General features: G+C 44.7%; 5 protein-coding genes across 6 annotated transcripts; 4 read left to right on the top strand and 1 right to left on the bottom strand.

Moving 5' to 3' along the window:
- Positions 1–10: 10 nt before the first annotated feature.
- LOC137802940 (GTPase IMAP family member 9-like) lies at positions 11–3,269 on the top strand. Its single transcript, XM_068601155.1, has 2 exons — positions 11–62; positions 2,272–3,269. The coding sequence occupies exons 1-2, from the start codon at positions 38–40 to the stop codon at positions 3,267–3,269; spliced, it is 1,023 nt and encodes a 340-aa protein (XP_068457256.1). The 5' UTR covers positions 11–37.
- A 1,229-nt stretch (positions 3,270–4,498) lies between these two features.
- znf622 (zinc finger protein 622) lies at positions 4,499–8,259 on the top strand. 2 transcript variants are annotated; one of them, XM_068570935.1, is made up of 7 exons: positions 4,499–4,623; positions 5,318–5,881; positions 6,160–6,435; positions 6,813–6,975; positions 7,130–7,233; positions 7,382–7,525; positions 7,800–8,259. In XM_068570935.1, exons 2-7 carry the CDS (start codon positions 5,320–5,322, stop codon positions 7,937–7,939), a joined length of 1,389 nt encoding a protein of 462 aa, XP_068427036.1. In that variant the 5' UTR covers positions 4,499–4,623; positions 5,318–5,319; the 3' UTR covers positions 7,940–8,259. The 2 variants fall into 2 exon arrangements, with proteins under 2 accessions (XP_068427036.1, XP_068427037.1); XM_068570936.1 differs by lacking the exon at positions 4,499–4,623 and adding an exon at positions 4,721–4,931.
- A 3,643-nt stretch (positions 8,260–11,902) lies between these two features.
- marchf11 (membrane-associated ring finger (C3HC4) 11) lies at positions 11,903–17,373 on the top strand. The gene is made up of 4 exons (XM_068566861.1): positions 11,903–12,266; positions 13,841–13,996; positions 14,465–14,657; positions 15,165–17,373. The coding sequence occupies exons 1-4, from the start codon at positions 11,937–11,939 to the stop codon at positions 15,500–15,502; spliced, it is 1,017 nt and encodes a 338-aa protein (XP_068422962.1). The 5' UTR covers positions 11,903–11,936; the 3' UTR covers positions 15,503–17,373.
- Positions 17,374–17,637: 264 nt separating this feature from the next.
- On the bottom strand, positions 17,638–19,473 carry LOC137782066 (serine/threonine-protein kinase pim-1-like). The gene is made up of 6 exons (XM_068571158.1): positions 19,267–19,473; positions 18,996–19,171; positions 18,647–18,904; positions 18,386–18,566; positions 18,139–18,291; positions 17,638–18,033 (listed from the first exon to the last, which is right to left on the bottom strand). Exons 1-6 carry the CDS (start codon positions 19,388–19,390, stop codon positions 17,942–17,944), a joined length of 984 nt encoding a protein of 327 aa, XP_068427259.1. The 5' UTR covers positions 19,391–19,473; the 3' UTR covers positions 17,638–17,941.
- Positions 19,474–21,907: 2,434 nt separating this feature from the next.
- On the top strand, positions 21,908–23,696 carry LOC137779244 (tripartite motif-containing protein 16-like). The gene has a single exon (XM_068566847.1). It carries the CDS (start codon positions 21,971–21,973, stop codon positions 23,606–23,608), a length of 1,638 nt encoding a protein of 545 aa, XP_068422948.1. The 5' UTR covers positions 21,908–21,970; the 3' UTR covers positions 23,609–23,696.
- Positions 23,697–24,732: the final 1,036 nt, after the last annotated feature.

Genomic DNA, 24,732 nt, shown 5'->3' with positions numbered 1-24,732 from the left:
AGCAGCACATCCCCTCTCTGCTCTGTGCAGTTCAAACATGGAAGGCATGAACAACAAATACTGTAAGTAAATATCAACCTGTATTTCTAATTATTTGTATCTATTGATGAGTCTGTCAGCTTTCATTTTTTCATTTTGTGTGCTCAGTTTTATCATCTTACTTTCTAAGTCTCCATTGGTCATCAGTTTATAACTATATACAGGGTCCCTCGTTTATCGCGGGGGATTCGTTCCAAAAACAACCCGCGATAGACGAAATCCGCGAAGTAGTCCGCTTTATTTTTTTTACCATTATTATACATGTTTTAAGGCCGTAAAACCCCTAACCACACACTTTTATACACTTTTCTCAGACAGGATTAACATTTTCTCACATTTCTCTCTCATTTAAACATTCTCAAAGTTTCGCGGATTTAAAAAACATAAGCCCGAACATGTTTAACAAATTTAATTTTAATGATCAATCTACGAGGTCCTCTGGCCGTGTTGACTTTTTATCTGGACATATTCTGTACTGAACGTATTCTGTCCTGTACAGGAGACGCTGCACGGAGGAGACTGGTCACAAGGTGTACAGGACAGTCTCTGAGCTTAATGAGGGCGCAGAACACAATGTACTTCATACTGTACGCTGTAAACAAAAAGCAACAAAAAAATAAAGTCCGCGAAAGGTGAACCGCATTATAGCGAGGGACGACTGCATGTTTCATTTGATCTTTCATTGTGTTTAAATATGTAATAACCTTCTGAGCCTCACGCCCCCCAAAGCCTGCTGCACCCTTTATCAGACAAGAAAATTATTTTTAAAAAAAGGTCAAGTGACGTTTCCTACAATATCTCCAGAACCACAACATTGATTAACTTCATTTAAATTACTAAAATACAGTAAAGACTTGTGGGAAGGTATCTATCTGAACAACAAAAAAAAGAAATACCGTTAGGTTTATGAAATTACATAAAACCCGTAAGCTCAAAAAACCTTGCAGTCACTTTTTCGAGCAAAAGTTACTTTTCACATTTCTGTTTACAACTACTAAGAATAATAAACACCTCTATGTTATTCTGCAAGTCCTTATGAATCTAACAAGGTATGGTAGAAGCTTAGTAAATGTTGTTTCGTACTTGAAAAGTCCAGGTTAAGCCGGGATGTCTCGTTTTTAAATGCGTCCAGTCCTCCAGTTACAAAGTGCTGTAACTCACTTCCTGGTCTGCCTGTGACGTTTCAAACACGTCACACGTCTTAAGGCGGGATTTCTGCAGATTTTGAATACAGGCTCCAACCAATCAGAGCATGTTTAGGCATAAAGCTTCTAACTTTTCCATTTTTGAACCGAACGACACAGTTTTTTGACTAAAATCGTTTGTAACAGGCCAAGGCTTTGTTTTATTGTGAATTTTTGCAGATTCCGGTTCTTTAGGTCATTATCTTTCCAAAGAGGAAACTCTATAGGTTGTTGTTTAGGCCTTTTAACGTGGAGTTGAAAACACTCGGAGCGGCTCAAAAACGCATTGTCACGGAAAAAGTTTTTAGTCATGCTCGGTGTTTATAGTAATGTTTCAAATTAATTTATTTTATTTTATTTTTTACATTTTTTCCCAACAAAATTCTGAAAAAATGATATGGAATAACACAAGTGTTAGAACTCATTTGGGGTTCATATCACTACTTAAACACAGACTTGCTAAATTCTCAAAGCTCATGGCCGCATGGGGCACTTCGGGGCTAAGAAGGATAAAGCTGAATCAACTGAGCACTTTCTCTGCTAGATATTAGTATGACAAAGACTTCAGAATACAGCCATCAGCCAGTCTTTTGAGGCAGCATCCTGAATCTAATTAAATGTTAATTTGATTAAATAATTGTGTCTGATAGCTGAACCTGAGGACCATCACTCTCCTTCACCTTTTTACACCAATTCAATGAGATTATTCTTTACATTTGTTGATATAAGCATAACACCTCTATTCAAGTGTATGTGTGTGGTGTGAAAGAGAGAGATTTTGCAGGTCAAATCTCAATTTACATCACCCATTAAATTCTCCCGTAGTGCTCAGAGTTTTCATTGACATGATTCTTATTTCATTTGTGGTGATATCGTCCATTTCAGGACGTTGTTGTTCAGTTTGATGTCAAGATAAAGTTGTAATGGTGCGGGTGGGAGGAGCTTTCAGATGCTGTTAGAGAATTCGACAAGCAACCTGGGGTCATGAAGGGTTCTTTATGTCTTTATGTCGTTTTATGAAGACACTGAGCATGAATTGTTCTTTCAGTTCTTTTGTTTACAGTCTTTTGGTTTCTACCTGCCACAACCGCGAGCCAAACCACCTGCAACAGTAGAACCTCGAGCTTCACACCCTGCGACAATGCTCAGGGTCTCAGGATCATGATGGTGGGGAAGACTGGAGTTGGGAAGAGCACCACAGGAAACACCATTCTGGGAAAACAGATCTTCAAGGCAGAGTTCTCCTCTCAGTCTGTTACTAAAGTCTGTAAAAAGGCCTCTGGTAACGTGAACGGGGAAACGGTTTCTGTTATCGACACTCCGGGTTTCTTTGACACCAATACTGATCAAGAGGAAACCTCTAAAGAAATAGTCCGCTGCATGAATTATGCTTCTCCTGGACCTCATGTCTTCCTGGTCCTCATCCAACTGGGCAGATTCACAGAGGAAGAGAAGAATACAGTGCTGAAGATTCAGAAACTGTTCGGAGAGGGAGCAGACAGATACAGCATGGTTCTCTTCACCCACGGTTACCTGCTCAAAGGGAAACCTATTGAAGAGTTCTTGAAGGACAACGAAGACCTGAAGGATCTTCTGGCCAAATGTAACGGCAACTACCACGTCTTCTATACCGAGGCAGAGGATCAGACACAGGTCATCGAGCTGCTCGACAAGATCAGAAACATGGTTTGGGAGAACGGAGGAAGCCATTACACCACTGAGATGTTCCAGATGGCAGAGAAGGCGATTGAAGAGGAAAAACAACGAATCCTTAAAGAGAAAGAAGAGAAAATACGCAAAGAAGAGGAGGAACTGAAGAAGAAACTAGAGAAACAGTTTGAGCAACAACTGATCGAAGTGAAGGGTAACATGGAGAAGGAGAATGAGTTAAGGGACGCTCGTGAAAGAGAAACTCAAAAGGAACTTGAGAACCTGAGGAGGCAGCATGAAATTCGGGCCAGACAAGAGGCTGAGAGAAGCGTCCCATTGCTGGAAATGATATTTGGGTTCATTGTAAAGGCATTTGTGAGCTTGTTCTCCATATGAAGTTTTTTTGCTTTGTGATGCTGGACTGCATCAGCGTTAATTAACTGTTGTGAATTATTAATTTTCACATTACAGTTTTTTGTTGTTCTTTTGGGCCTGATTTGATATTAACAATCATTTAATAAGTATTAAATTACATAGAAATTGTAGTTAGTTTTGGTTTTTATTGTGTGATATTTGTTTTCCTATTGTTCAGGAGCTTGTTGTTGTGCTCCTCGCCATTGATTCATATTGTTTAATTTTAAATGTATGGAATGTTAATCCAACGATCCTAATTTTCTGAGGATTGTACCCTAAAGACAACATACTTATTAACATTATATTCCATTTATTTCAATAGATGAGGTTTGAGTGGACATTTATCTGTAAGTTGCATTTGGAGTGCCACAGAGATGCGTCTTGGGTCCCTTTAAGTTTTTTTATTTCATGACAATTACTCCTGACATGTGTCAAGAGGTTACATATGAGGTTCATATGAGGTCCCGCACACGGATACGGATGTATCCGGCCATTTTTCTAAATAAAACATCTTTCCAGGCCTTGATTTGTATTTTTCTTTCTTTTTTTCTTCATTCATTCTTTCTGTGCGACCCAGTAAGTGACCCACAGACCCACGGACCGGTATTGGCCGGAATGAGCGTACTTATAAACGCACTGTTATGACTCCTTCATAGTGTCGTATTGCTTTTTGGTGAAATTCTGAAGATAAGTTCATAGTAGATGCAAAAGTATCACATACGCACAATATATTATGTTGAACATTGTTGCTTTTGGACCCTCGATGTATCACAACCAACCAAATTATTTCATCCACACAGCTCCTGGTCCTTGGTCACGGTGGCACTTAAAAGAATAAATGTCATAATTCTCTAAATTCGAACCCTTTGCTTTTTTATTAACAGCATGTACTTGTACTTTTACTTTTAATAGTTAAGTACATTTTATATTTTACAAATATTTTTGATACTTAAGTACTAAAATATCAGATACTCAAGTAGTATTGTAATAGGTGACTGAGTCATTTTCCAATAAGGTATCTTTACTTTTACTCAAGTATGTCTTTTGTGTACTTTATACACCACTGGATGTAGTGGAGTAAATGTACAACATTTATATTTACTCCTGAGGAAAACGTACAAGTTCTAGTAATCTCCAAACCTCTAGGTGACGCTGTTGGTCCTTAAACTAGTTGCCCACTAATAAAAAAAACATACAGAAGAAGAAAAAGGTAAAAGTTCACCCTCGTGTGCTGCTGTGGCGATTAGCCGTAACGGCAGAGCGAGACAGAAGCTCACGCAACAAAACAAAGACTTTAAAACACCGTAATTGTCGGAGGAGACGGCTCGCGGAAAAAGTAAGGAAACACCGGAAGTCCGTTGCGGTGGTAACCTTCTTCTTCGGCTGTCACGTGTCACGACTTTTGACTCGTTAGCTGTTTTTAACCAGATGTTTACACCAAGTCGCTGGGTGCTAGCTGACGTTAGCCGCACAGCAGATAGCCAGCTAACGCTTTAATAATTTAACGTTTTGTAAGTAACGGTTGGTGACGTCAGAGGTCGCTTTCAACCCGCCGCGTTAGGTTAATTAGAGTTTATTAGCTGTAGCACGACTGCTAACGCCAGCTGCTGTTTATTCAGGGCGCTAAGCTAACAAGCTACACAGGTTGGTCCTCCTCGTGTGTAACTTTTATTTATTTAAACTGGAAACAAGATCTGCGCTGCAGCCCTCACGTCATGTTTCTGGCTGTTTTCGTACTTTAAACATTTTACTTTCTACTCTACTGCAGATGTTTTGATTACACTGCAGATTTAACATGATTTAAAATATAAAATAAATCAACTAAAACGTCATGGTATTGAGGATCAAACAGGTTCTTTACTAGCTGAAACTTCATTAGTTTTTATAAAACACTTATGTGTGTGTGTGTATATATATATATATATATATATATATATATATATATATATATATATATATATATTATATTTGTGTCCGTTGTGAAGGAGACCTCTGAGATGTGGTATAAATATCTGTAATCTTCTCTTTAGCCATGTCCTCCTACACCTGCATCAGCTGCCGCGTGGCGTTCGCTGACGGCGAGGTGCAGCGGGCGCACTACAAGACGGACTGGCACCGCTACAACCTGAAGCGCAAGGTGGCCGACATGCCGCCGGTCACCGCCGAGAACTTCCAGGAGCGCGTGCTGGCGCAGCGGGCGGCCGCCGAGCGACAGCTGAGCGAGGCGACGGCCGGCGAGGGCTGCGGCGTCTGCGGCAAGCGGTTCTCCAGCGCCAACGCCCACCACAACCACCTGCAGTCGCACAAGCACCAGCAGGCCGAGAAGCGGGCGCTGCTCGCCGCCCAGCACGAAGTGGAGAAGATGAACGAGAAGAACCGGGAGAAGGGATTTGGCGACGAGAAGGCGGACCGCGACGCCAGGAACGAGGCCCTGCGGCAGCAGGCCGCGCAGGGCGAGCGGAGGCCCGGCGTGACGCCGCACGGCGCCGCCAGGGCGAAGGCCGAGAGGGCCGAAGGGATACCGCCGAGGGTTATGTGGCTGGAGGAGCAGGCCAAGAGGAGGGACACGGAGGAGGGAGCCGCCGCTGTGGAAGGTGAGGAGGATGAAACGTATGTACCTGTTTAAAGGAGAGGAAGAGGGCGGGAGGCACAGCTGTGGGAGGTGAGGAGGAATTAAACATATGTAAGAAGTAGCTTGTTTTTTTAGATGTTATTACAGTTTCTCGCAACTTCAAGACGTCGTTAGGAGCGAGATGTAGAGAGAGAGAGAGATGCATTCTAATTGGAGTAAATAAACTCATTTAAGTTTAAAGGTGCAGAATGTCAGGCGGCGTTTGAAAAGTGACGCTATGTTTCAATAACGATCTTCCAGAAGAGTGGGAGGACGTGGACGAGGAGGAAGATGATGATGAGATGGCGGAGGAGGAGGAGGAAGAAGAGGAAGAGACGATGGATCAAGTGGAAGGCGGCTCGGCGGCGGCGGCCCCCGTGGCGCTGCCGGGCTCCATCCCCGTCACCGACTGCCTGTTCTGCTCCCACCACTCCAAGTCCCTGATGAAGAACGTGGGTCACATGACCGCCGTGCACAGCTTCTTCATCCCCGACGCCGAGTTCCTCGTGGACCTCCGAGGGCTCGTCCGCTACCTCGGTAAGTCTGGGCTTTAAGAGAGTGGTTTATGTGTTTTTATTTATATACAAACACACATATTGTTGGGGGGGAATAATCAATATTTCTTCATTATTCTTGGATGTAAACTTTCTTTTTGTCTCATTTAAAACCGGCTTCAGGGTTCATATAAATGGTGTTCTGTCACTTTAAATCTGGGGATCATTAGTAAGCTCATGCTCACGCTAGTGACGGCTTTAAAGCTACCGCTACGTTGTTGTGTAAAAAGTGTTCCCTCTTGCTCATTTCCTCATCTATGAATCACAGCTGCCGCTCCGATTTCGTCCAATCGCTGCAGCCCGTGCTGTCCTCCATCATGTCTCATCATCAGATTAATCCGAATGCTTTTCTCTCGACAGGAGAGAAAGTCGGCGCTGGAAACGTGTGTCTGTGGTGCAACGAGAAGGGTCGCTCCTTCTACTCCGCAGAGGCCGTTCAGAGTCACATGACCGACAAAAGCCACTGCAAACTCTTCACGGACGGAGACTCCGCCCTGGAGTTTGCAGACTTCTACGACTTCAGGTAACCAAATAAAGAATCAGTTTACTTATTAACCAGGGCTGTTTTTGATCAGGTTGTGATGGAGGAAATGTTTCCCCTCCTGCAGAGCGGCTGCACCTTTGTCCGCCTGAGTCGCTCATTTCATTTATCGGAGTATTGATTGTTTGGCCAACAGGAGCAGCTACCCCGACAGGAAGGAGGGAGAGGATGACGAAGAGCTTCCTCATGACAAGAACCTGGATTACGACGACGACACGCTGGAGCTGACGCTCCCTTCTGGTGACTTTACAGTTTATTCCCAATCTGCAGATCTCAAGTTTATAAAAACAATCAAGACAAATCAGTCATGGATATGTGGTTGAAAGTCATGTTCTCGGTGTGACTCGGTGACGGTGCGTTCACGCCGTAACCCTCCGTGTGTCCTCAGGCGCTACGATCGGCCACCGCTCCCTCATGCGGTACTACAGACAGAGGTTCGGCGTCCAGAGGGCGCTGGTCGTGACCCACAACAGGAACGCCGTGGGCCGAGTGCTGCGGCAGTACAGAGCTCTGGGCTGGGGGGGAGGCGGAGGTGAGGCGGCCATCTTGTTTCTGTGTCTTCATGTTTCTGTCTTCAGTCGATGCATCAAATACAAACAATGAACCTTTAAAAAGTGTATTTTGTATTTGTATAAAAGGATCAGAGTGTGCAGAGTTTGATCATCAGATGCTGCAAAGAAATGTTTTGTGCAACAAGTGATATGGAAATAACTAGTATTTGCTTAATATTCGGCGCCATAAACACAACGTTGTAGAACAGGCTCCCCCTGCTGGTCCTCTATGGTAACTGTCTGTCTCCCTCTCAGTCTCCCTCGCGGGCGGCTTCTACCAGAAACCCAAAGACATGCAGTACGTCCAGATGATGAAGTCCAAGTGGATGCTGAAGCTCGGCACCAACAGCAACAAAACCCTGCAGACGCACTTCAGAGCGCAGGTCATGTTCTGAACCCGGACCGGAGAGGACAACGCCACCTTTTTTTTGTTTTCCTCCTTTCCCAGCGAGACTTTCAGCGCCGACTGGAGTGCAGCCGGTCCGCGTGGCGGCGTGGTTTGAAGGAAGGGCGGCCATGTTTGACGTGAGAGATCTTTACCGGCTCCTTGGCACGGTTTCCTTCTTTCCTCACAGAGAAACCAAAACGTCGTGAATCTGCAAATTCAAATTTTGGACTCAAGTCAGTGACGAAACACACTTTGTTTTACCAGGATTGCGTCATCGTGCTTCAATGTGCTGGTCATGCACCCAACTAAATAAATGGTTCATATTTATCCGATATCTCTTTTCTTTTAAGTAATTATCTTTTTTTTTTAAGCATTTTGTTTTCTAGGTGAAAAGATCCTCATTCGCTGCTTCAACTTAAAACTTTATTTCAATCACAGACAGTAAAGCTCTAATTTTGTAGTTTGTTTAGCTCATTAGCCGTGAACTGTTTAGCTGAAGAAAAGACGGTAAAGAAAAGCCCAAAATGCATTTGAGGTCTTTAAGAAGTTTCTCTTTTCTACTGTTAAACGTCTCGCTAAGTGTCCGACGTCTTCGTCACAATATTTGAAATAAAACACAATTTATCTGACATGTTTCATGCACAAATATGATCATCTTTGGAAGCTGCAGAGTGTCAGATTCTCAGTGCTTTTGTCCGGTTTCTAACCTCTGCGATGTCTTTTTGATGGCTTCTCGCACTGCACTTAATGCGCACACCGATATAGTTTATGTGGTAATAAAAGAGGCGAATGAAGAGGAATCGTTTGTTTTCTGTGGCTTCCTTAATGGGACTCTGGACCTCAGGGGTCCGTTTGAGTGTCTGTGGTTCTGCATGTTTTCCACGTTGTATCCTGAGTGTGCCTTGGTCCCTCTGGCCGGGTCGTGGTCTCCACTGGGTCTCGTCCCTTATGGTCTTGATCTTCTCTGGTCTTGGTCTTTACTTGGTCTCAGTCCATTAAAGTCTTGGTCTTGATACCCTGGTCTTTACTTGATCTTGACCCCTTACACTTAAAAAAGTAAAGATCAAGACCAGAGTTTAGAGACAAGACCAAGACTTTAAAGCTTAAAGACTTGTCTCTATACCCTGGTCTTGGTCTTTACTTGGTCTCTATACCCTGGTCTTGGTCTTTACTTGGTCTCTATACCCTGGTCTTGGTCTTTACTTGGTCTCTATACCCTGGTCTTGGTCTCTATACTCTGGTCTTGGTCTTTATACCCTGGTCTTGGTCTTTACTTGGTCTTTATACCCTGGTCTTGGTCTCTATACCCTGGTCTTGGTCTTTACTTGGTCTCTATACCCTGGTCTTGGTCTCTATACCCTGGTCTTGGTCTTTATACCCTGGTCTTGGTCCTTACTTGGTCTTTATAGCCTGGTCTTGGTCTTTAATTGGTCTCTATACCCTGGTCTTGGTCTCTATACCCTGGTCTTGGTCCTTACTTTGTCTCTATACCCTGGTCTTGGTCTTTATACCCTGGTCTTGGTCTTTATACCCTGGTCTTGGTCTCTATACCCTGGTCTTGGTCTTTTATTTGGTCTCTATACCCTAGTCTTGGTCTCTATACCCTGTTCTTGGTCTTTAATTGGTCTCTATACCCTAGTCTTGGTCTCTATACCCTGGTCTTGGTCTTTAATTGGTCTCTATACCCTGGTCTTGGTCTCTATACCCTGGTCTTGGTCCTTACTTGGTCTCTATACCCTGGTCTTGGTCTTGATACTCTGGCGTTGCCCCTCAAACCTCCATCATCCGTCGTGTTTGTCGTGAGATGAGGAACCTAAAATCTTGTGAACCCCCTTTAGATCTCGTCTCTCTGGCGCGCTCCTGAGTCGTCTTCGTCTCGTCTGCGCTCCCTCTGACGCTCGTCCTCGTCGTTCCTCTGCAGGTGTGCGTGGGCTCCATCGATGACTGAGCCTCGTGCAGATGATGTCATGGAAAGCTGATCGCGGCTGCAGCAGGATGCTGACCCTCCTCCTCCTCTTTCCTTTAACGAGCTCAGTTACTCCATTTGTTTGTGGTCCTCCACTTTATCTTTGGCAGGGCTCTCCACTTCCTTTTTTTTTTGCAGGCTGGGAGAGTGTTTGACAGTCGACAGAGAGGGGGGGGGGTTGTAGACAGGCCGACGGCGAGAAGGAGACTAATTGATGAGGACGACTCTGGCTGAGAGGCATCAGCGCCGTGGGAGGAGGTGATTCTCATAACTAGAAGGATGGGCCAGACGGAAGATTCAAGACGCTTGAATTCAGTTTTCTCACGTTCACGGTTTGTAAAGGAGTTCATGCCGTCATCGAGAACCTGGAAGAGTCATGGAGTTGTAAAATGGGAATCGTTCCAGGCCTGGAAACACCCTTGAAAAAAATATAATCCCCAAATTGTAGTAAAAGTCGTGTAAATGTGTTACATTTGTGTGTTCATGACCTTCATTTACGCTGAGTTATGCACAACATATACATTTCTTTTTGGGTTGCCAGGTCCACAACTTCTTCCACTAATTTCTTTTGGGTTGTCACTTATTTTCTGAATGTCTTTTGGGTTGCCAGGTCTGTGAAATACCCCCAAACGCTGCTTCTGATCCTCCTTCGTCACGACACGTTTTTAATTTGTTAACATTTGCAACTTTTTGGCTCCTCAGTGATCCTAAACGTCCCGCTGGAGAAGCTGGAATGAGGAAAAGCGTATAAATCTAACGTCTGACTCATTGGCTTATTAAATATTAAGAAGCTGATAACCTTTAGCTGATTTATTATTGATAAATCCAACTGAAGGCAGTAAGAGGGATTCGTCACAGCGTGGCAACACAAACGTTCCTATTAATGGCTTCTAACTGACGTATGAAGCATTAGTGAATTATTTATGAACCTTTAATAAGGTGAGTCGTTATTCATTTATGAACCTGTGACTTCTGTTGAGCGTCGTACATTTAAATATCCTGCAGAAGAAGACATCAACCTGCATTTTCCCTCCAGTAAATATTAGCCGGAGAGATGAAGAGCTGGTTTGGGAGGTAAAGTCTAAAAGTATATTCATAAATCCCCCTGATCCATCCCCTCTCTGCCCCCGAGGCCCCGGGGCCCTGCAGGGTATTGATCGCTGCCTCGTAGGTAGTGACTGGACGTGAGTGGATCATTTCCTTTGTTGCATTAGAGTCCATTACTGCCCCGCTCCCCGGAAAGATGGACATCCTCCAAAGAAAACGCATAAAGATGGAGAGATGAGAGATGGAGAGAGAGATTCTTGCTGCAGGAGAAGTCTCCTCCTCCTGCAGAGCTTCCTCTGTCCAGCTCATAATTAAAACCTTTAACCTTTAAGAAGTAAACAGTTTCATTAACACGTCACACTCGCTCTCCTCCTGCTGCCTGAACATTTACTGAATATAGATATTACTAAATGATGAATCACATGTGAAGGTTTCGTCATAAACTATATTTACTTATATGAGTCATTAATGTGTATCTCTTATTTTTAGTTTAATGCATTTATTCATTCAGAGTTATGATCACTAGATCCTCAGAGAGAGGATCACGTGACCTGCAGCTGAGGATTCTGGGTCAAGAGCACGTCAGCAGGGGGAGTTACCCCACCAGGTGTGTGTGTGAGTGTGTGTAACCCGGGTTGTCCTGTGTGGAGCAGTCTTCCTCACGAGGAGGAGGAGGAAGAAGAGCAGGAGGAAGAGGAGGAGGAGGGGATCCGGACGTCTGCATGCGCATGGAGGCTTGTAAACGCTCCCCGGGTCTCCGGAGCGCATGAGGCGGTTCCCGCCGACCGACGCGCCGCAGAACCGGGGAGGGTCCGGCCGCTGATCCGCAGCTCTCACCGGGAGACCGCCCCCTCGGCCCGGCTGCGTGTCCCCGGAGAGGAGGCTGCTTCACCGCGGAGCCCGCAGGCTGCGTCGCGGGGGATCGTCACCTGTCGGCTCAAGACTTTTTATTTTTTATTTTTTATTTTTGTAAAACATTTTCTGTGTGAGGATGAGCGCAGAGGAGGGAGAGGCGGCAGCAGGCGGCAGCACCCGCCGCCACACCTGGGACCAGAGCGACCCGGAGCCCGGCGAGCAGGGCCGGAGCGGCGGCGGGGATGACGAGGACGACGCCGCCGATGAAGATGATGGTGATGGTGGTGATGATGCGCGCAATGGGCACGGAGACGCCGCCGCCGCAGGGAACGTGTCCAGCGAGGAGGACGCGGCGGCCGGCGGCAGCTCGTGCAAAGGGAGGCCCGCGATGATGCACTCGAGCTGCAGCAGCGAGACCTGCGTCCCCACCCCGAGCTGCAGGATCTGCTTCCAGGGCGCAGAGCAGGTAACCGGGTCTCCTCACCTGCTGCTGACCGAGCAGCTGCTGCTGAGCAAGGTGAAAGTGTGTTTGAAGTTGAGTGAAGGTGAGGTTGGCTGGTCCTCGCAGGGATTATCTGACTGATGCGACTCTCCTTCATATTTCATTCATTCTAAAAGTCTATGACTCTAAACAAAACCCAATTTCACTTGTTTAAAACTGTGGAGCCCGTATGAGCTCTGTGGCAAACTGTATAGTTCACGTCTTCATTCCCTCATAACCAGTAAGATATAGACTGATATTTACACGTCTGAACACACAACGCACATCATACTCTTTATTTATTAGATCATCAAAAGTATTGCTCTAGTGGTTGCAGAGATGCAGCTTTATTAGTTTGGGGATGACATCGGGGTCGGTGTTGGTTGATTCGTCGCCCGCCTGCGTGAGCATCCTGTCTCCTGGACGTGGGCTGAGGACTATTAGCTAATCTAATCTAATCCGGGCCTCCGGGTCCGGACCGATATTTGATTTCGAGAGCTCGCCGGTTCTCAAGGCGATCGCCAAACAAGAAACTTGACACTTTAAATATGAAAAAAAGCCAGATTATCATCTGTCTGTTGCTGTTTCTACAAACTGCAGTTGACAACGACTAAAATCTCAACTCAAAGCTGTACCTGAGGAAGCAGCTGATTCCCAGTCGCTATGACATCACTACATGACATCACAGGTACTGACCTTCACGATGACATCACTGCAACGTGGACGATTGGTGCAGAACGAACTAAAGGGTCACTTCCTGCCGTCCTCGTCCAGCGGAGCTCGATTTAAGATCCTTTTGGTCGATTTATTAGTTTTTTACAGTTCTTTGACACAACTCAAGGAGTCCTTACTGTCTCTCTTGATCTTCACTCAAGGCCCACTTATTTTATTTATTTTCTCCTGGAGATAATTGACAACCTCCTCAGGAAGACCATGAGGTCCACAGTCAAAAGCTCCAGAAGAAGCGAGTTGAGATTGTGTTGGAGAATTCATTTAAAATGATCTTGACTCGAGGACCTGTAGAAAGTTCACACATTGATGAAGACCATGCAGGTGATAGAAAGCCAGTAAGTGGAGCTTTTAATCTCAAACAACTAGAAGGTAAAACAAACTAGCGTTCACTCTCACATTGTGTGGTCCGATGCCCCTTCGGGAGGAATCCCCACAGATTAAAATCCTCCTCGGTGTTGGTTTTATCCGTCGCTGACCGGCCTTCAGTTGAGTCCAGCGAAGCCTCCGAGGTCCTCGTCAAACCCACGAGGTCAACGACCGCTGACCTCGTGGGTTAATAATGTGCGTCTCGCGGCCGGCGGGTCAAAAAGCTCCAGTCATGAGAAATGACCATCGGTCTGAGCGACGCTGCTGAAGCCCTCTGGGGGAAGTTGTGTATTTGTGTTTGGTGGACGACCCGCTGGGAGAGAAGAAAGATCAGAAAACAAGATTTCTACAGGATGAGAAAGTGGGACTCGGCCGTCCGGACCGAGTTTTAAACGGTCGAAGTCCCTGAAAGCAGCTCGACCTTGACGTATGTGACCTGTTGACCTCTCCTGCTCCTCCAGGGCGACCTGCTGAACCCGTGCCGGTGCGACGGCTCGGTGCGCTACACACACCAGCACTGCCTGCTGAAGTGGATCAGCGAGCGCGGCTGCTGGACCTGCGAGCTCTGCTGCTACCGCTTCCACGTCATCGCCATCGACATGAAGACGCCGTGGCAGGTAACGCACTTCACGGGCCGCTCTAGTCTCTGTGTGGACATTTTGTGTCCGTTTGCAATTATTTCGTGTTTTTGTGACAATTTTTCAACTCTTTGCAGTTGTTTTAAAATTGTTTTTTTGTCTCTTTGTGGACATTTTGTGTTTCTTTGCAGTCATTTTGTTTCTCTTTAAAGTTGTTATATGTTTCTTTGATGTTGTTTTATGTCTCTTTGTAGTCATTTTGCATCTCTTTGAAGTTGTTTTATGTTTCTTTGAAGTTGTTTTGTGTTTCTTTGCAGTCATTTTGTGTCAAAGTTGTTTTATGTTTCTTTGAAGTTGTTTTGTGTTTCTTTGCAGTCATTTTGTGTCAAAGTTGTTTTATATTTCTTTGAAGTTGTTTTGTTTCTTTGTAGTCATTTTGTGTCTCTTTGAAGTTGTGTGTCTCATTGTGGTGTCCCCCCCCCCCCCCCCCCCCCCCCCCGTGTGCAGTGGCAGTCCATCACCATCACCCTGGTGGAGAAGGTGCAGATCATCGCCGTGTTCCTGGGCTCTCTCTTCCTGGTGGCCAGCATCTCCTGGCTGCTGTGGTCGGCTCTCAGCCCGCAGGCCGTCTGGCAGCGCCGCGACGTCCTCTTCCAGATCTGCTACGGCATGTACGGCTTCATGGACCTGGTCTGCGTAGGTGAGCCTCTGAACGAGAGAGGAGAACGTGAAGGAAGTAAAAAGCTAACGGGCTTGAAGCTAGGGTCGGTCATGTGACTCCAGGTAACAGGTGGAGGAAGAAATGGTGGTTTTGTAGTTGAGAAGTTGGGTTGTTTTGTCTGTGAAACCCTCCTGTTACCTTCAGGCTCAATTTAACCCCTTTCAATGTTTAACGTCGCCAAATACATGTTTCACATCATTTTTCTGCTTCATATTTTATGATGTTTTCTCATGTAATGGGGACATAACATGTCCTGTACACATCTTGTACTCGTCGGTGTTCTTTGGGATGAATTTGCGGCTTTTTTTCACTGTGTAGAACTAAAAAACATCAACATTTTACACACAATGGGTTTAATTGTTTTGGATGATGTTGAGGTCACAATAACAACACAGCTGTGTAATCTTCATGAAGCGTCAGCCTTACTTAAAGGTGTTCACCTCCACAATAACCGCTTCCTGCGATGTGTTTCTGTCCTCGCCTCAGGCCTCATCGTGCACGAGGGCGCGGCGGTGTACGGCGTCTTCGTGCGCTGGCGAGCCGTCAACCTCCACTGGGACGTCCAGAGCTACGACAAAGCCACGGACGTGGAGGAGACGAGCACCGGCCGCTCCTCGCTGTCCCCCAGGACGCTGTGGTTGCCCCTGGCCGCCTTCGGGCCCGACGGCCCCTCGGCCCCCCCGGGGGCCCCCACGCGACTCGGGCCGCCGCGGCCGTGGACGCGCCTCTGCTTGGCCCCCTTCTGCATCGGCCTGGCGCCCCGAAACGACCTCGGCCAGGACGGCGACTCGGGAGAGGTCGTCATCCGTGTGACATCGGTGTGACATCATCCGTGCGGGACGAAGCACCTGCTGGTGACAAGACGGGCTTTTTTCCTGTTTCTGCAGATTTCTAAAATGTTTTTCTGAATGAGTTAGAATAGTTTGGGGCTGGTCCCCCGAAACAACCCCAACCGTTACATGGACTCACTCTGGTGTTTGTGTCTTATTATATTTACATTGCCCACAAATTAAAAATTCAAAGCATATTAAAACAAATCACGTCATATTAATTAAATTATTCATTTTGAATTGAATGACATACATGTAACATTTCAGGTCTTTGCCACTATTTTGAAAGTGTTTTATATGGTTTATTTAATCTGGATTACGCCCCTCATAGTTTTCCTTGAAGGAGAACTGGGTTCTTATGGGTTCTTATGGGTTTTTATGGGTTCTTACATCCATATTTGTGTTTTCCTGATACAAACAGAGCGTAGAGTTCGCAGTCTGCTCCACTCTTTTCATCGTCGCTCATCCTAAAATACGACTCTAAACCGTTGACGTGCGAGAGGTTAACGTCACTTTGGGCGTCACTTTTGAATCAGGAGTGTTAAAGGTGTGTTAAAGGTGGGTTAAAGGTGTGTTAAAGGTGGGTTAAAGGTGGGTTAAAGGTGTGTTAAAGGTGTGTTAACGGTGGGTTAACGGTGGGTTAAAGGTGGGTTAAAGGTGGGTTAAAGGTGGGTTAAAGGTGGGTTAAAGGTGGGTTAAAGGTGGGTTAAAGGTGGGTTAAAGGTGGGTTAAAGGTGGGTTAAAGGAGCCTCCAGCTGGGCTACTGAGGTGCCTCCACCTCCAATATTTGCTTGGGCTGTCGCGTCACTCTTCTGCCTCCACGTCGCGTCCCCAGCTTTGGTTCAAGGATCTCAAACAGCTTGAGCGGTGTAACGTGTGTTTATTGTCTCGGTGTCGTGGTCCAACATGACACGGCCCCTGTGACGCCCACCATAACTCCCACAATGCTGCTGGAACCAGCACAGTGTTTGTGAATGCGGTCAAAAACCAGCCGTCCTGATTACATGTACAGAGAACCGAACAGCACCACCTAGTGTACAAGTCCAGTAGTGATTCACCATTTAAAAGTCCATGAGCGGCGTATTCGATTGATACCTGATACGAGCATCTTCTGTAAACATGAACAGGTTTCCTTGAGGGGAAAACCTGCTTCACAAATGGATCTCACCTACCGGACGACCAGGAAGGACGACAGGATTCAGAGATTTAGATTGTAAATGAGCACAAAACAACTTGATGAATGCCATTTTTTACTTGATACTGGGATGAATTATATCTCTTTAAATCCAGACGTTTTGAAAATTGTGTTTTTTGATCTGTCGGTTGTGGTTGTGTTCTCGACCCTCGTTCGTTTGGGGTTGTTTTATTTATTTAAAATGTCTTTTATTTATTTAGTTTCGGTGCCTCAGGGAGGCTGAAAGTGACGACGTCTCCGATGACTTGAATGTGACTTTTGCTGCTGGTTGTATTTCTATTTCCTTTGAATGTAACATGGACGTGATGCATAAAGAGTATTTATATACACGGAGAGCAGCGTGGCTTATTCACCTGATGTCAAGGAGCCAGACGATAGAAAACCATTTATTTTTACCCAATTAAAACTTAGAACCAACCGTGTACCACTTTTCTTTTCTTCATATGTTTTAAAGTAGAAAATCCTCAATAACAATGAAAATCTGTCTAGATTTTCCACCATTTTTCATGTATTAGAGGAAACACTTTCAGCTGAACTCTCAGGATACGATGACCACGAGAGCGCCTGAAACAAACCCTGAAGGTTTCATCTGGTCGACCACCAGGGGGCGCTACAAATGCACAACACCGATCAAAGTAAGATCAGATGTTATTTTTGTCTAATCAACGCTAAACTCGCAGGATAGTCGGCCATAAATAAATGACAGTTTGTTGAAACCTCCCCAAACTTGCTGGATATGTTTTATTGACGCTGGAGATGTCCTGTTTGTACTTTGAGTGTGTGAATACTGACCGGCTGATCGCTTTGGATTTTTTTTGGCAATTGAGCTGCTTTCATGTATTTAGAGAAAAAGGAATACAAGTGACCGCTTATTGAAATTTGCAATGCACTTTATTTTATATACAAACACTAACTCACTGAAAGAAAGGAAAGATTATTTCAATTTGATTTATTTTCAAAGCACCAGGCCCCGAGCTCTCTGAGAAAACGAGAAAAAACTCCCCAAAATGGGAAGAAATCTCGGGAGAGGCAATTTACAGAGAGATCCCCTCTCCTCGGACGGCTGGGCTGCGACCACACAAGGTCATATATATCACATATGTTGCATATTCACACATATCACATGTGTAACACATATCACATATATCACATATGCTCCATATATCACATATGCTCCATATATCACATATAGCAAATATCACATATGCAAATGTAAGTGTGTGTGTGTGTGTGTGTTACTATCTCATCCAGTGGTGATCCCTCAGCTCCTCCAGGGTGAAGCGGTCGTCCGGGTGCTCCAGGAAACACATCTTGATGAAATCTTGGCAATCTGGAGAGAGAAAGAAAGGTGAAGAAACCGCGATGGCTCCGGTAACGTGAACTCAGATCAACAGATTTATGTCTGCCGACATGTTTTTTGTGTATTTTTTCCTACCTTGGGAAACCTTCGTGATCGTCCGGTCGGGCTTCATCTTACTCAACGTCGGGTTCTGAAGCATGTCGAAGAGCGCTGCTCCCAGCTGCCACACTGTAGCGGGTCCGGCTTCGTATTCGGACCAACGGAACCACTCTGGGGGGGGATGAGTGCCTAAAAAGTTATTAAAAAAAGACATTGATTAGGAGGAGCTATGTTTTGATGGGTAAAGTTAGTGAAAAGACAGGTGTATAACTGGACATCTTACCAAAGAAGATGTGATAAGCATCTCCTTCCTCGTCAAAGCGGCTGAAACCAAAGTCGATGAGGCGAACTCGCGGCTTGCCTATGGAGGTCTCGATCAGGATGTTTTCAACCTTAATGTCCCGGTGGAAGATGTGTTTCTTCTTGAGGTAGAGGGCTGAGTCCACCAGCTGCCTCATTATAACCTGAGGAACAAAAAACAACGAGCGATATGAGGGATCATGGCCGTGACTCTGAGCTTGAATGCAGCAGCTTTTTTACTTACCTTCGCTTCCCATTCTTTCAGGCAGCCACCTTTGTTTTTAATGTATTGTCCGAGGTCCACGGCCGGCATCGGCCTCTCCATCACCAGGATCACCTTCCGCCCCAGATCGTACCAATCCAGCAGTTGGACGGGTGCCGAAAGGGGCTCCGATTCGGCCGCCAGGCTCTGCATGATGGCGACCTCCATGGGGATCCGCTTCCCGTTAGCGTCTTTGTGCATGAGGAGCGTTGGATCTATGCAGATGCGCTTGATAGCGACCTACAAGATATGAACAAAACATTTTCGTTAGTGTGTGTGTGTGTGTGTGTGTGTGTATGTATGTATGTGTGCAAGAACATGGTACACTTACAGGTAGATTATCCGCTCTGCGGTAGCCGCCAAACACAGATCCATATGCTCCTTTGCCAATTTTCTTCTGCTGCTGGTACTTTTCCTTGAACATGGCCAGCGGGTCTAAGTCCCTCTTATTCTTTGGAGCTGGTCCGTCATCGGCGACGGTCTTCCTCTTACGGCTACTCATGGTTTCTACAGATGAGGAAAAAAAGAAGAGAACATGTAAATTATATACAGAATAATAATGTTTTTACTCACTTTAATTAAAATATGGACATAAAGCTTACCATTGTCCACAAAAGTTAAGGGCCACTCTTCGTAGGGTCGCATGCGTTGCTCGTGTGGGGTTTCCATGAAGGAAACCTCGCGTATCTCCTCTGCAGCTTCGAGCTTTCCAAATTCGATGCCCATGATAACTGAAGGCTGTTGAAGACTTTCCCAACAACTTCTGTCTTCTGGTTCCTCTGAGGCTGGAAGGAGTCTGGTGAGACTATATGAGTGAACTTGCTCCTGGGTTCTAAAACTGGGCCTTTGACGGGTTCTGTGACATCACTGATGTTACAGATTCTGTAAGGATGAGTAACTACCTGAAATATTTATGAATGGCAGCTTAAAAACATGTTTATAAAGTACATAAGTCCCTTTACCATAAGTGCATACACTAAAAAAAAGGATTTTGGATGGATGTTAGCTAACATTAACCTGTTAGCATTTTTTGCAATCTGTCACCTAACTTTTCAATGTGGACGGCAAACTATTGTTAATGACAAGGTAACACGTTAGTATTATATAGCCTAAAGTGACCACAACTAGCTAATGTTAACGAACAAACACACGTTAATGACGTTAGCATATTACTTTCCAGTTGAACTCAGTTAAATTAGCGTGCTAACGTTAGCGCTAGCGTACTAACGTTAGCACGCTAATTTCACTGTAAGCTAACGTTAACTTGCGTGCTAACGTTAGCACGCTAATTTCACTGTAAGCGAACGTTAACTTGCGTGCTAACGTTAGCACGCTAGCACGCAAGTTAGCCCAGACCAGGCCCAAAAGCCCCGGCGTTGCCCACTTTGGGACCGATATATCTCAGTGTTTTTTACGGACAGCGACACACTCTCTACAAGCAACCACAGCTGAAGTCACGGAGAGAGTCACCCGAGGAAAGCGATGCGATAGTAACCAGTAACAAGCTAGATGTTGTGGACATGTAGTGCGACATAATGTAGTCACAGTGGCTCTAGATTGTGACCGTGCACTTACCACAGATAGTTGTTTTAAGTCTTTATTATTTATTGGTGAATACGGGCAGCTTGTCAGAACATGCTGAATTATGCATTTTGACTACGAGGATGTTATAAGCCCGGTTTGATTTATTTTTCTATTGGTCCTGTTTGCAATGGTAGAAAATGTGTTATTATTATTATTATTATTATTATTATTATTATTATTATTATTATTTTTATAATATTGAATTGTTCTCTGTTATCCATCTTGCAGCATTGGCTAGACAGCGCCAAACCATCTGTTGCTGGTTGGCACCACAATCTCCTAGAACTACTCACATTGACAGGGCAAGTTTATTTGTATAGCACATTTCAACAACAAGGCAATTCAAAGTGCTTCAGATAAAACCATCAAAACATAATCCAAAAGAAAATACAATTCAAAAGCCCTAACCCTAACCCATTAAAACATTAAAAGGGGATGCAGAATTTTCTTATTTTAAGACTTTTATTCAAAACTTCACATGTTACAAAAGACATAAAACGTCATGAATAAATACATGGCAAAATGCCTGTACTTTCATAGAAATGTTTACGTTGTGTCGTTGTTAAGAGATAAAGGGGTTGCCTCAAACAGCAGAATCAGCTGATCTGGTTCATCATGTGCTTCTTGATTAGTGTCTGTTGTTTGCTGCTGAGCAGGAAGTCTGCAGGGCTTCTCTTGAAAAGCTGCTAACGTCCCTCTCCAGGATGGAGAGAGTCCTCGTTGGTGTCAGGACTGTTCCTTTGTCTTCCACAAACACAGGAGGATTCATTCAGATGGTATCATACTTCACTAACGACTTATGCATAAGTCGTTAGTGAAGTATGATACTTCACTAACAACTGATGGGTCGTTGGCGGGGCTTAAGGTTCGCAGTTGATCAATCAGAAACCTTTTCAGACAGAAGCAGAGTCGTTTACTGATAACTGCTGTTTGATTTTCTCAGAGTACAACCGTTTGGTTTCTCTAATCATCTCGCTAAACTTGTATTTTGATGCTTTCAACCTGTCCTTGTTCTCACCCCTGAATGATTCTTCTGTGTTCAGCCTCAGCTGTGTGAGCTTAACTGTGAACCAAGGTTTTATTTTGATATTTGTGTATTTAAAAACAAATATTCATACTATGTAGCCAACAAATCTACTCTTTTAACATTCCAGACTTTGTAGTATTTCACTGTTTAAAAGGAATAATTTCCATTGTTATAAGGTTGTTTTTGTCATGATACTCACTTGCTCGAATGTCCCCAACGTCTCAAGTACAACCGTTTGGTTTCTATCATCAACTTGCTAAAGCTGTGTGAGCTTAACTGTGAACCAAAGTTTTATTTATACATTTAAAAAATAATAATTAGACATACAATATAAAATAATGTTATCAACTTTTACATAATAGTAAGAATCAGTGGCAATTGTGTTATATCTGTCTCTTTAATTCAATCATTCTCTTTTCTTTAGTTTTAAGAGTGTCTTAAAAATAGTTTATCTTGCTAGTAATCAACATTGATTGTGTGATTAATGATAGATTGTTAAGCAGACAGACCAACCATTGGTGGAGCTCCCACCCCATCTTGGTGCTGTCCAATCACATGACAGCTTGATAGCTCCTCCCTCTTCTACTTACTGTAAAAGACAGGCAGCTCCAGTCTGAACACATGTTGCCTTCTTTGAAGCAGAAACCTCATTCAGTAAAGATTAGTGAAGGAACAGGAACAAGCGAAGAAACAAAATGGCGCAGAAAGGAGTTCAGCTGGACGAGGAGGCCTTCTCTTGTTCCATCTGTCTGGATCTACTGAAGGATCCGGTGACTATTCCCTGTGGACACAGCTACTGCATGAACTGTATTGAAGACCACTGGGATACAGAAGAAGGGAAGAAACCCCACAGCTGCCCTCAGTGTAGAAAGACCTTCACACCGAGGCCTGACCTGGGGAAAAACACCATGTTGGCAGATTTAGTGGAGGAGCTGAAGAAGACTGGACTCCAAGCTGCTGCTGCTGCTGATAACTGCTACGCTGGACCTGAAGATGTGGCCTGTGATTTCTGCACTGGGAGGAGACTGAAGGCCTTCAAGTCCTGTCTGCAGTGTCTGGTCTCTTACTGTGAGAACCACCTCCAGCCTCATCATGATGTGCCTCAATTAAAGAAGCACAAGCTGGTGGAGCCCTCCAACAAGCTCCAGGAGAACATCTGCTCTCGTCACAATGAGGTGATGAAGATCTTCTGTCGTACTGATCAGCAGTGTATCTGTTACCTCTGCTTAATGGATGAACATGAAGGCCACGACACAGTCTCAGCTGCAGCAGAAAGTACCGAGAGGCAGAGAGAGCTGGAGGGGAATCGACTGAACATCCAGCAGAGAATCCAGGACAGAGAGAAGGACGTGAAGCTGCTCCATCAGGAGGTGGAGGCCATCAATCTCTCTGCTGATAAAACAGTGGAGAACAGTGAGAAGATGTTCACCGAGCAGATCCGTCTCCTGGAGGAAAGAAGCTCTGATGTGAAGCAGCAGGTCAGATCCCAGCAGAGAAGTGAAGTGAGTCGAGTCAGAGAGCTTCAGGAGAAGCTGGAGCAGGAGATCACTGAGCTGAAGAGGAACGACGCTGAGCTGCAGAAGCTCTCACACACAGAGGATCTCAACCAGTTTCTACTCAACTACCCCTCACTGCCACCACTCGGAGAGTCTACACACTCATCCAGCATCAACACCCGTCCTCTGAGATACTTTGAGGACGTGACAGCGGCTGTTTCACAAGTCAGAGATGAACTGCAGGACGTCCTGAGAGAGAAAGTGGATGTTTTACTGCCACCACCAGAGCCCACGACCAGAGCTGGATTCTTAAAGTATTCATGTGACATCACACTGGATCCAAACACAGCAAACCGACAGCTGTTATTATCTGATGGGAACAGAAAAGTAAGATTCATGAGTAAACGTCAGTCTTATTCTAGTCACCCAGACAGATTCACTGATGATTATCAGGTCCTGAGCAGAGAGAGTCTGACTGGACGTTGTTACTGGGAGGTGGAGTGGAGAGGAGGAAGAGTTTATGTAGCAGTCGCATACAAGGACATCAGCAGAAAAGGGGACGAAGATGAATGTCTTTTTGGATTCAATGACAAATCTTGGGCATTAAGATGTCTCAAAAACAGTTACACATCTTTTCACAACAAAGTCCACACTCCCGTCTCTGGTCCTCAGTCCTCCAGGATTGGAGTGTACCTGGATCACACTGCAGGTGTTCTGTCCTTCTACAGCGTCTCTGAAACCATGACTCTCCTCCATAGAGTCCAGACCACATTCACTCAGCCGCTCTATGCTGGACTTTGCGTTTTTTCCTCTGGAGACGCTGCTGAGATGAAATAGACAGAAGTCATATGAGGGTTCAACTCATTCAGTCTCCACTTTTGTTGCTGAGAGCTCATCATCTGATCTTCTCTAAGTCTGATTTGTATTGATGCTTTTATATTGTTTCTCTTCCACTGCATGTTTCTGAAGAGAGAAAGCAGCATACCTTTGTTTAGATATTTTAGTTGTCTTTACTTACTTTGTCTACTCAGTGATTAATAGTCATTTACTGATGGGATGTAAGAACAAACTGAATGTTTACACGATAAATAAACAAACAGAAACAAAGTATTTTTGTCTTGTCTTCATTCCATGAGCATGAGTTTGATATCACTTGTTGCTTTTTGCAACCAAAAGGTTTTGTTTACAGCTGATCTGGTTCTTCATGTGCTTCTTGATTAGTGTCTGTTGTTTGCTGCTGAGCAGGAAGTCTGCAGGGCTTCTCTTGAACAGCTGCTAACGTCCCTCTCCAGGATGGAGAGAGTCCTCGTTGGTGTCAGGACTGTTCCTTTGTCTTCCACAAACACAGGAGGATTCATTCAGATGGTTATTTATGCAGAAGTCGTTAGTGGAGTATGATACTTCACTAACGACTTATGAGTCGTTAATGGAGATTAAGGTTCCTAGTTGATCAATCAGATACCTTTTCAGACAGAAGCAGAGTCGTTTACTAAGAACTGATGTTGAAGTCTCTCAGAGTACAACCGTTTGGTTTCTCTCATGATCTCTACTTTGAATCTTTAAACCTGTTCTTGTCCCCATTCCTGAATGATTCTTCTGTGTTCAGCCTTAGCTGGGTGAGGTTAACTGAACTAAAGGTTTTATTTTAATATTTGTGCATTTAAAGACAAATATGTATACAATATTTGGTTTGAATAAAACGGTTATTGTTTCCATTTTCAGATTGTGTGTGAAAAACATAAAGTATCAGAATCAACCTTCAAAAACTCAAAGAGTATACAAAAAGTATTTTAAACTCCTACTCAGGTTTTTTTCAAACTCCCAAAACCACATTGTAGGAATATCCTCAGAAGCCAGAGTACAACCGTTTGGTTTCTCTCTCCATCTCGCTAAACCTCTACTTTGATTCTTTAAACCTGTACTTGTCCTCACTCCTGAATGATTCTTTTGTGTTTAGCTTC

Source organism: Clinocottus analis, unplaced genomic scaffold (assembly GCF_023055335.1).
Source record: "Clinocottus analis isolate CAN_PGR_092001 unplaced genomic scaffold, fCliAna1.0.p SCAF_11, whole genome shotgun sequence".
In the NCBI taxonomy this organism is placed as follows: Eukaryota; Metazoa; Chordata; class Actinopteri; order Perciformes; family Cottidae; genus Clinocottus; species Clinocottus analis.
Note: the sequence above shows the minus strand (reverse complement) of the source record. Positions and strands in the feature narration are given on the sequence as shown.

Excerpts from the sequence above, each read along its gene's own strand:
- LOC137802940 (XM_068601155.1), top strand. The coding sequence starts at position 38 with ATGGAAGGCATGAACAACAAATACT. Across the intron at positions 63-2,271 it reads AGGCATGAACAACAAATACT|TTCTTTTGTTTACAGTCTTT; the intron begins GTAAGTAAATAT and ends TTGTTCTTTCAG.
- znf622 (XM_068570935.1), top strand. The coding sequence starts at position 5,320 with ATGTCCTCCTACACCTGCATCAGCTGCCGCGTGGCGTTCGCTGACGGC. Across the intron at positions 5,882-6,159 it reads GGGAGCCGCCGCTGTGGAAG|AAGAGTGGGAGGACGTGGAC; the intron begins GTGAGGAGGATG and ends ACGATCTTCCAG. Across the intron at positions 6,976-7,129 it reads GCAGACTTCTACGACTTCAG|GAGCAGCTACCCCGACAGGA; the intron begins GTAACCAAATAA and ends TTTGGCCAACAG.
- marchf11 (XM_068566861.1), top strand. The coding sequence starts at position 11,937 with ATGAGCGCAGAGGAGGGAGAGGCGGCAGCAGGCGGCAGCACCCGCCGC. Across the intron at positions 12,267-13,840 it reads GCTTCCAGGGCGCAGAGCAG|GGCGACCTGCTGAACCCGTG; the intron begins GTAACCGGGTCT and ends CTGCTCCTCCAG. Across the intron at positions 14,658-15,164 it reads CATGGACCTGGTCTGCGTAG|GCCTCATCGTGCACGAGGGC; the intron begins GTGAGCCTCTGA and ends TCCTCGCCTCAG.
- LOC137782066 (XM_068571158.1), bottom strand. The coding sequence starts at position 19,390 with ATGGGCATCGAATTTGGAAAGCTCGAAGCTGCAGAGGAGATACGCGAG. Across the intron at positions 19,172-19,266 it reads CTTAACTTTTGTGGACAATG|AAACCATGAGTAGCCGTAAG; the intron begins GTAAGCTTTATG and ends CCTCATCTGTAG. Across the intron at positions 18,034-18,138 it reads GATCACGAAGGTTTCCCAAG|ATTGCCAAGATTTCATCAAG; the intron begins GTAGGAAAAAAT and ends TTCTCTCTCCAG.
- LOC137779244 (XM_068566847.1), top strand. The coding sequence starts at position 21,971 with ATGGCGCAGAAAGGAGTTCAGCTGGACGAGGAGGCCTTCTCTTGTTCC.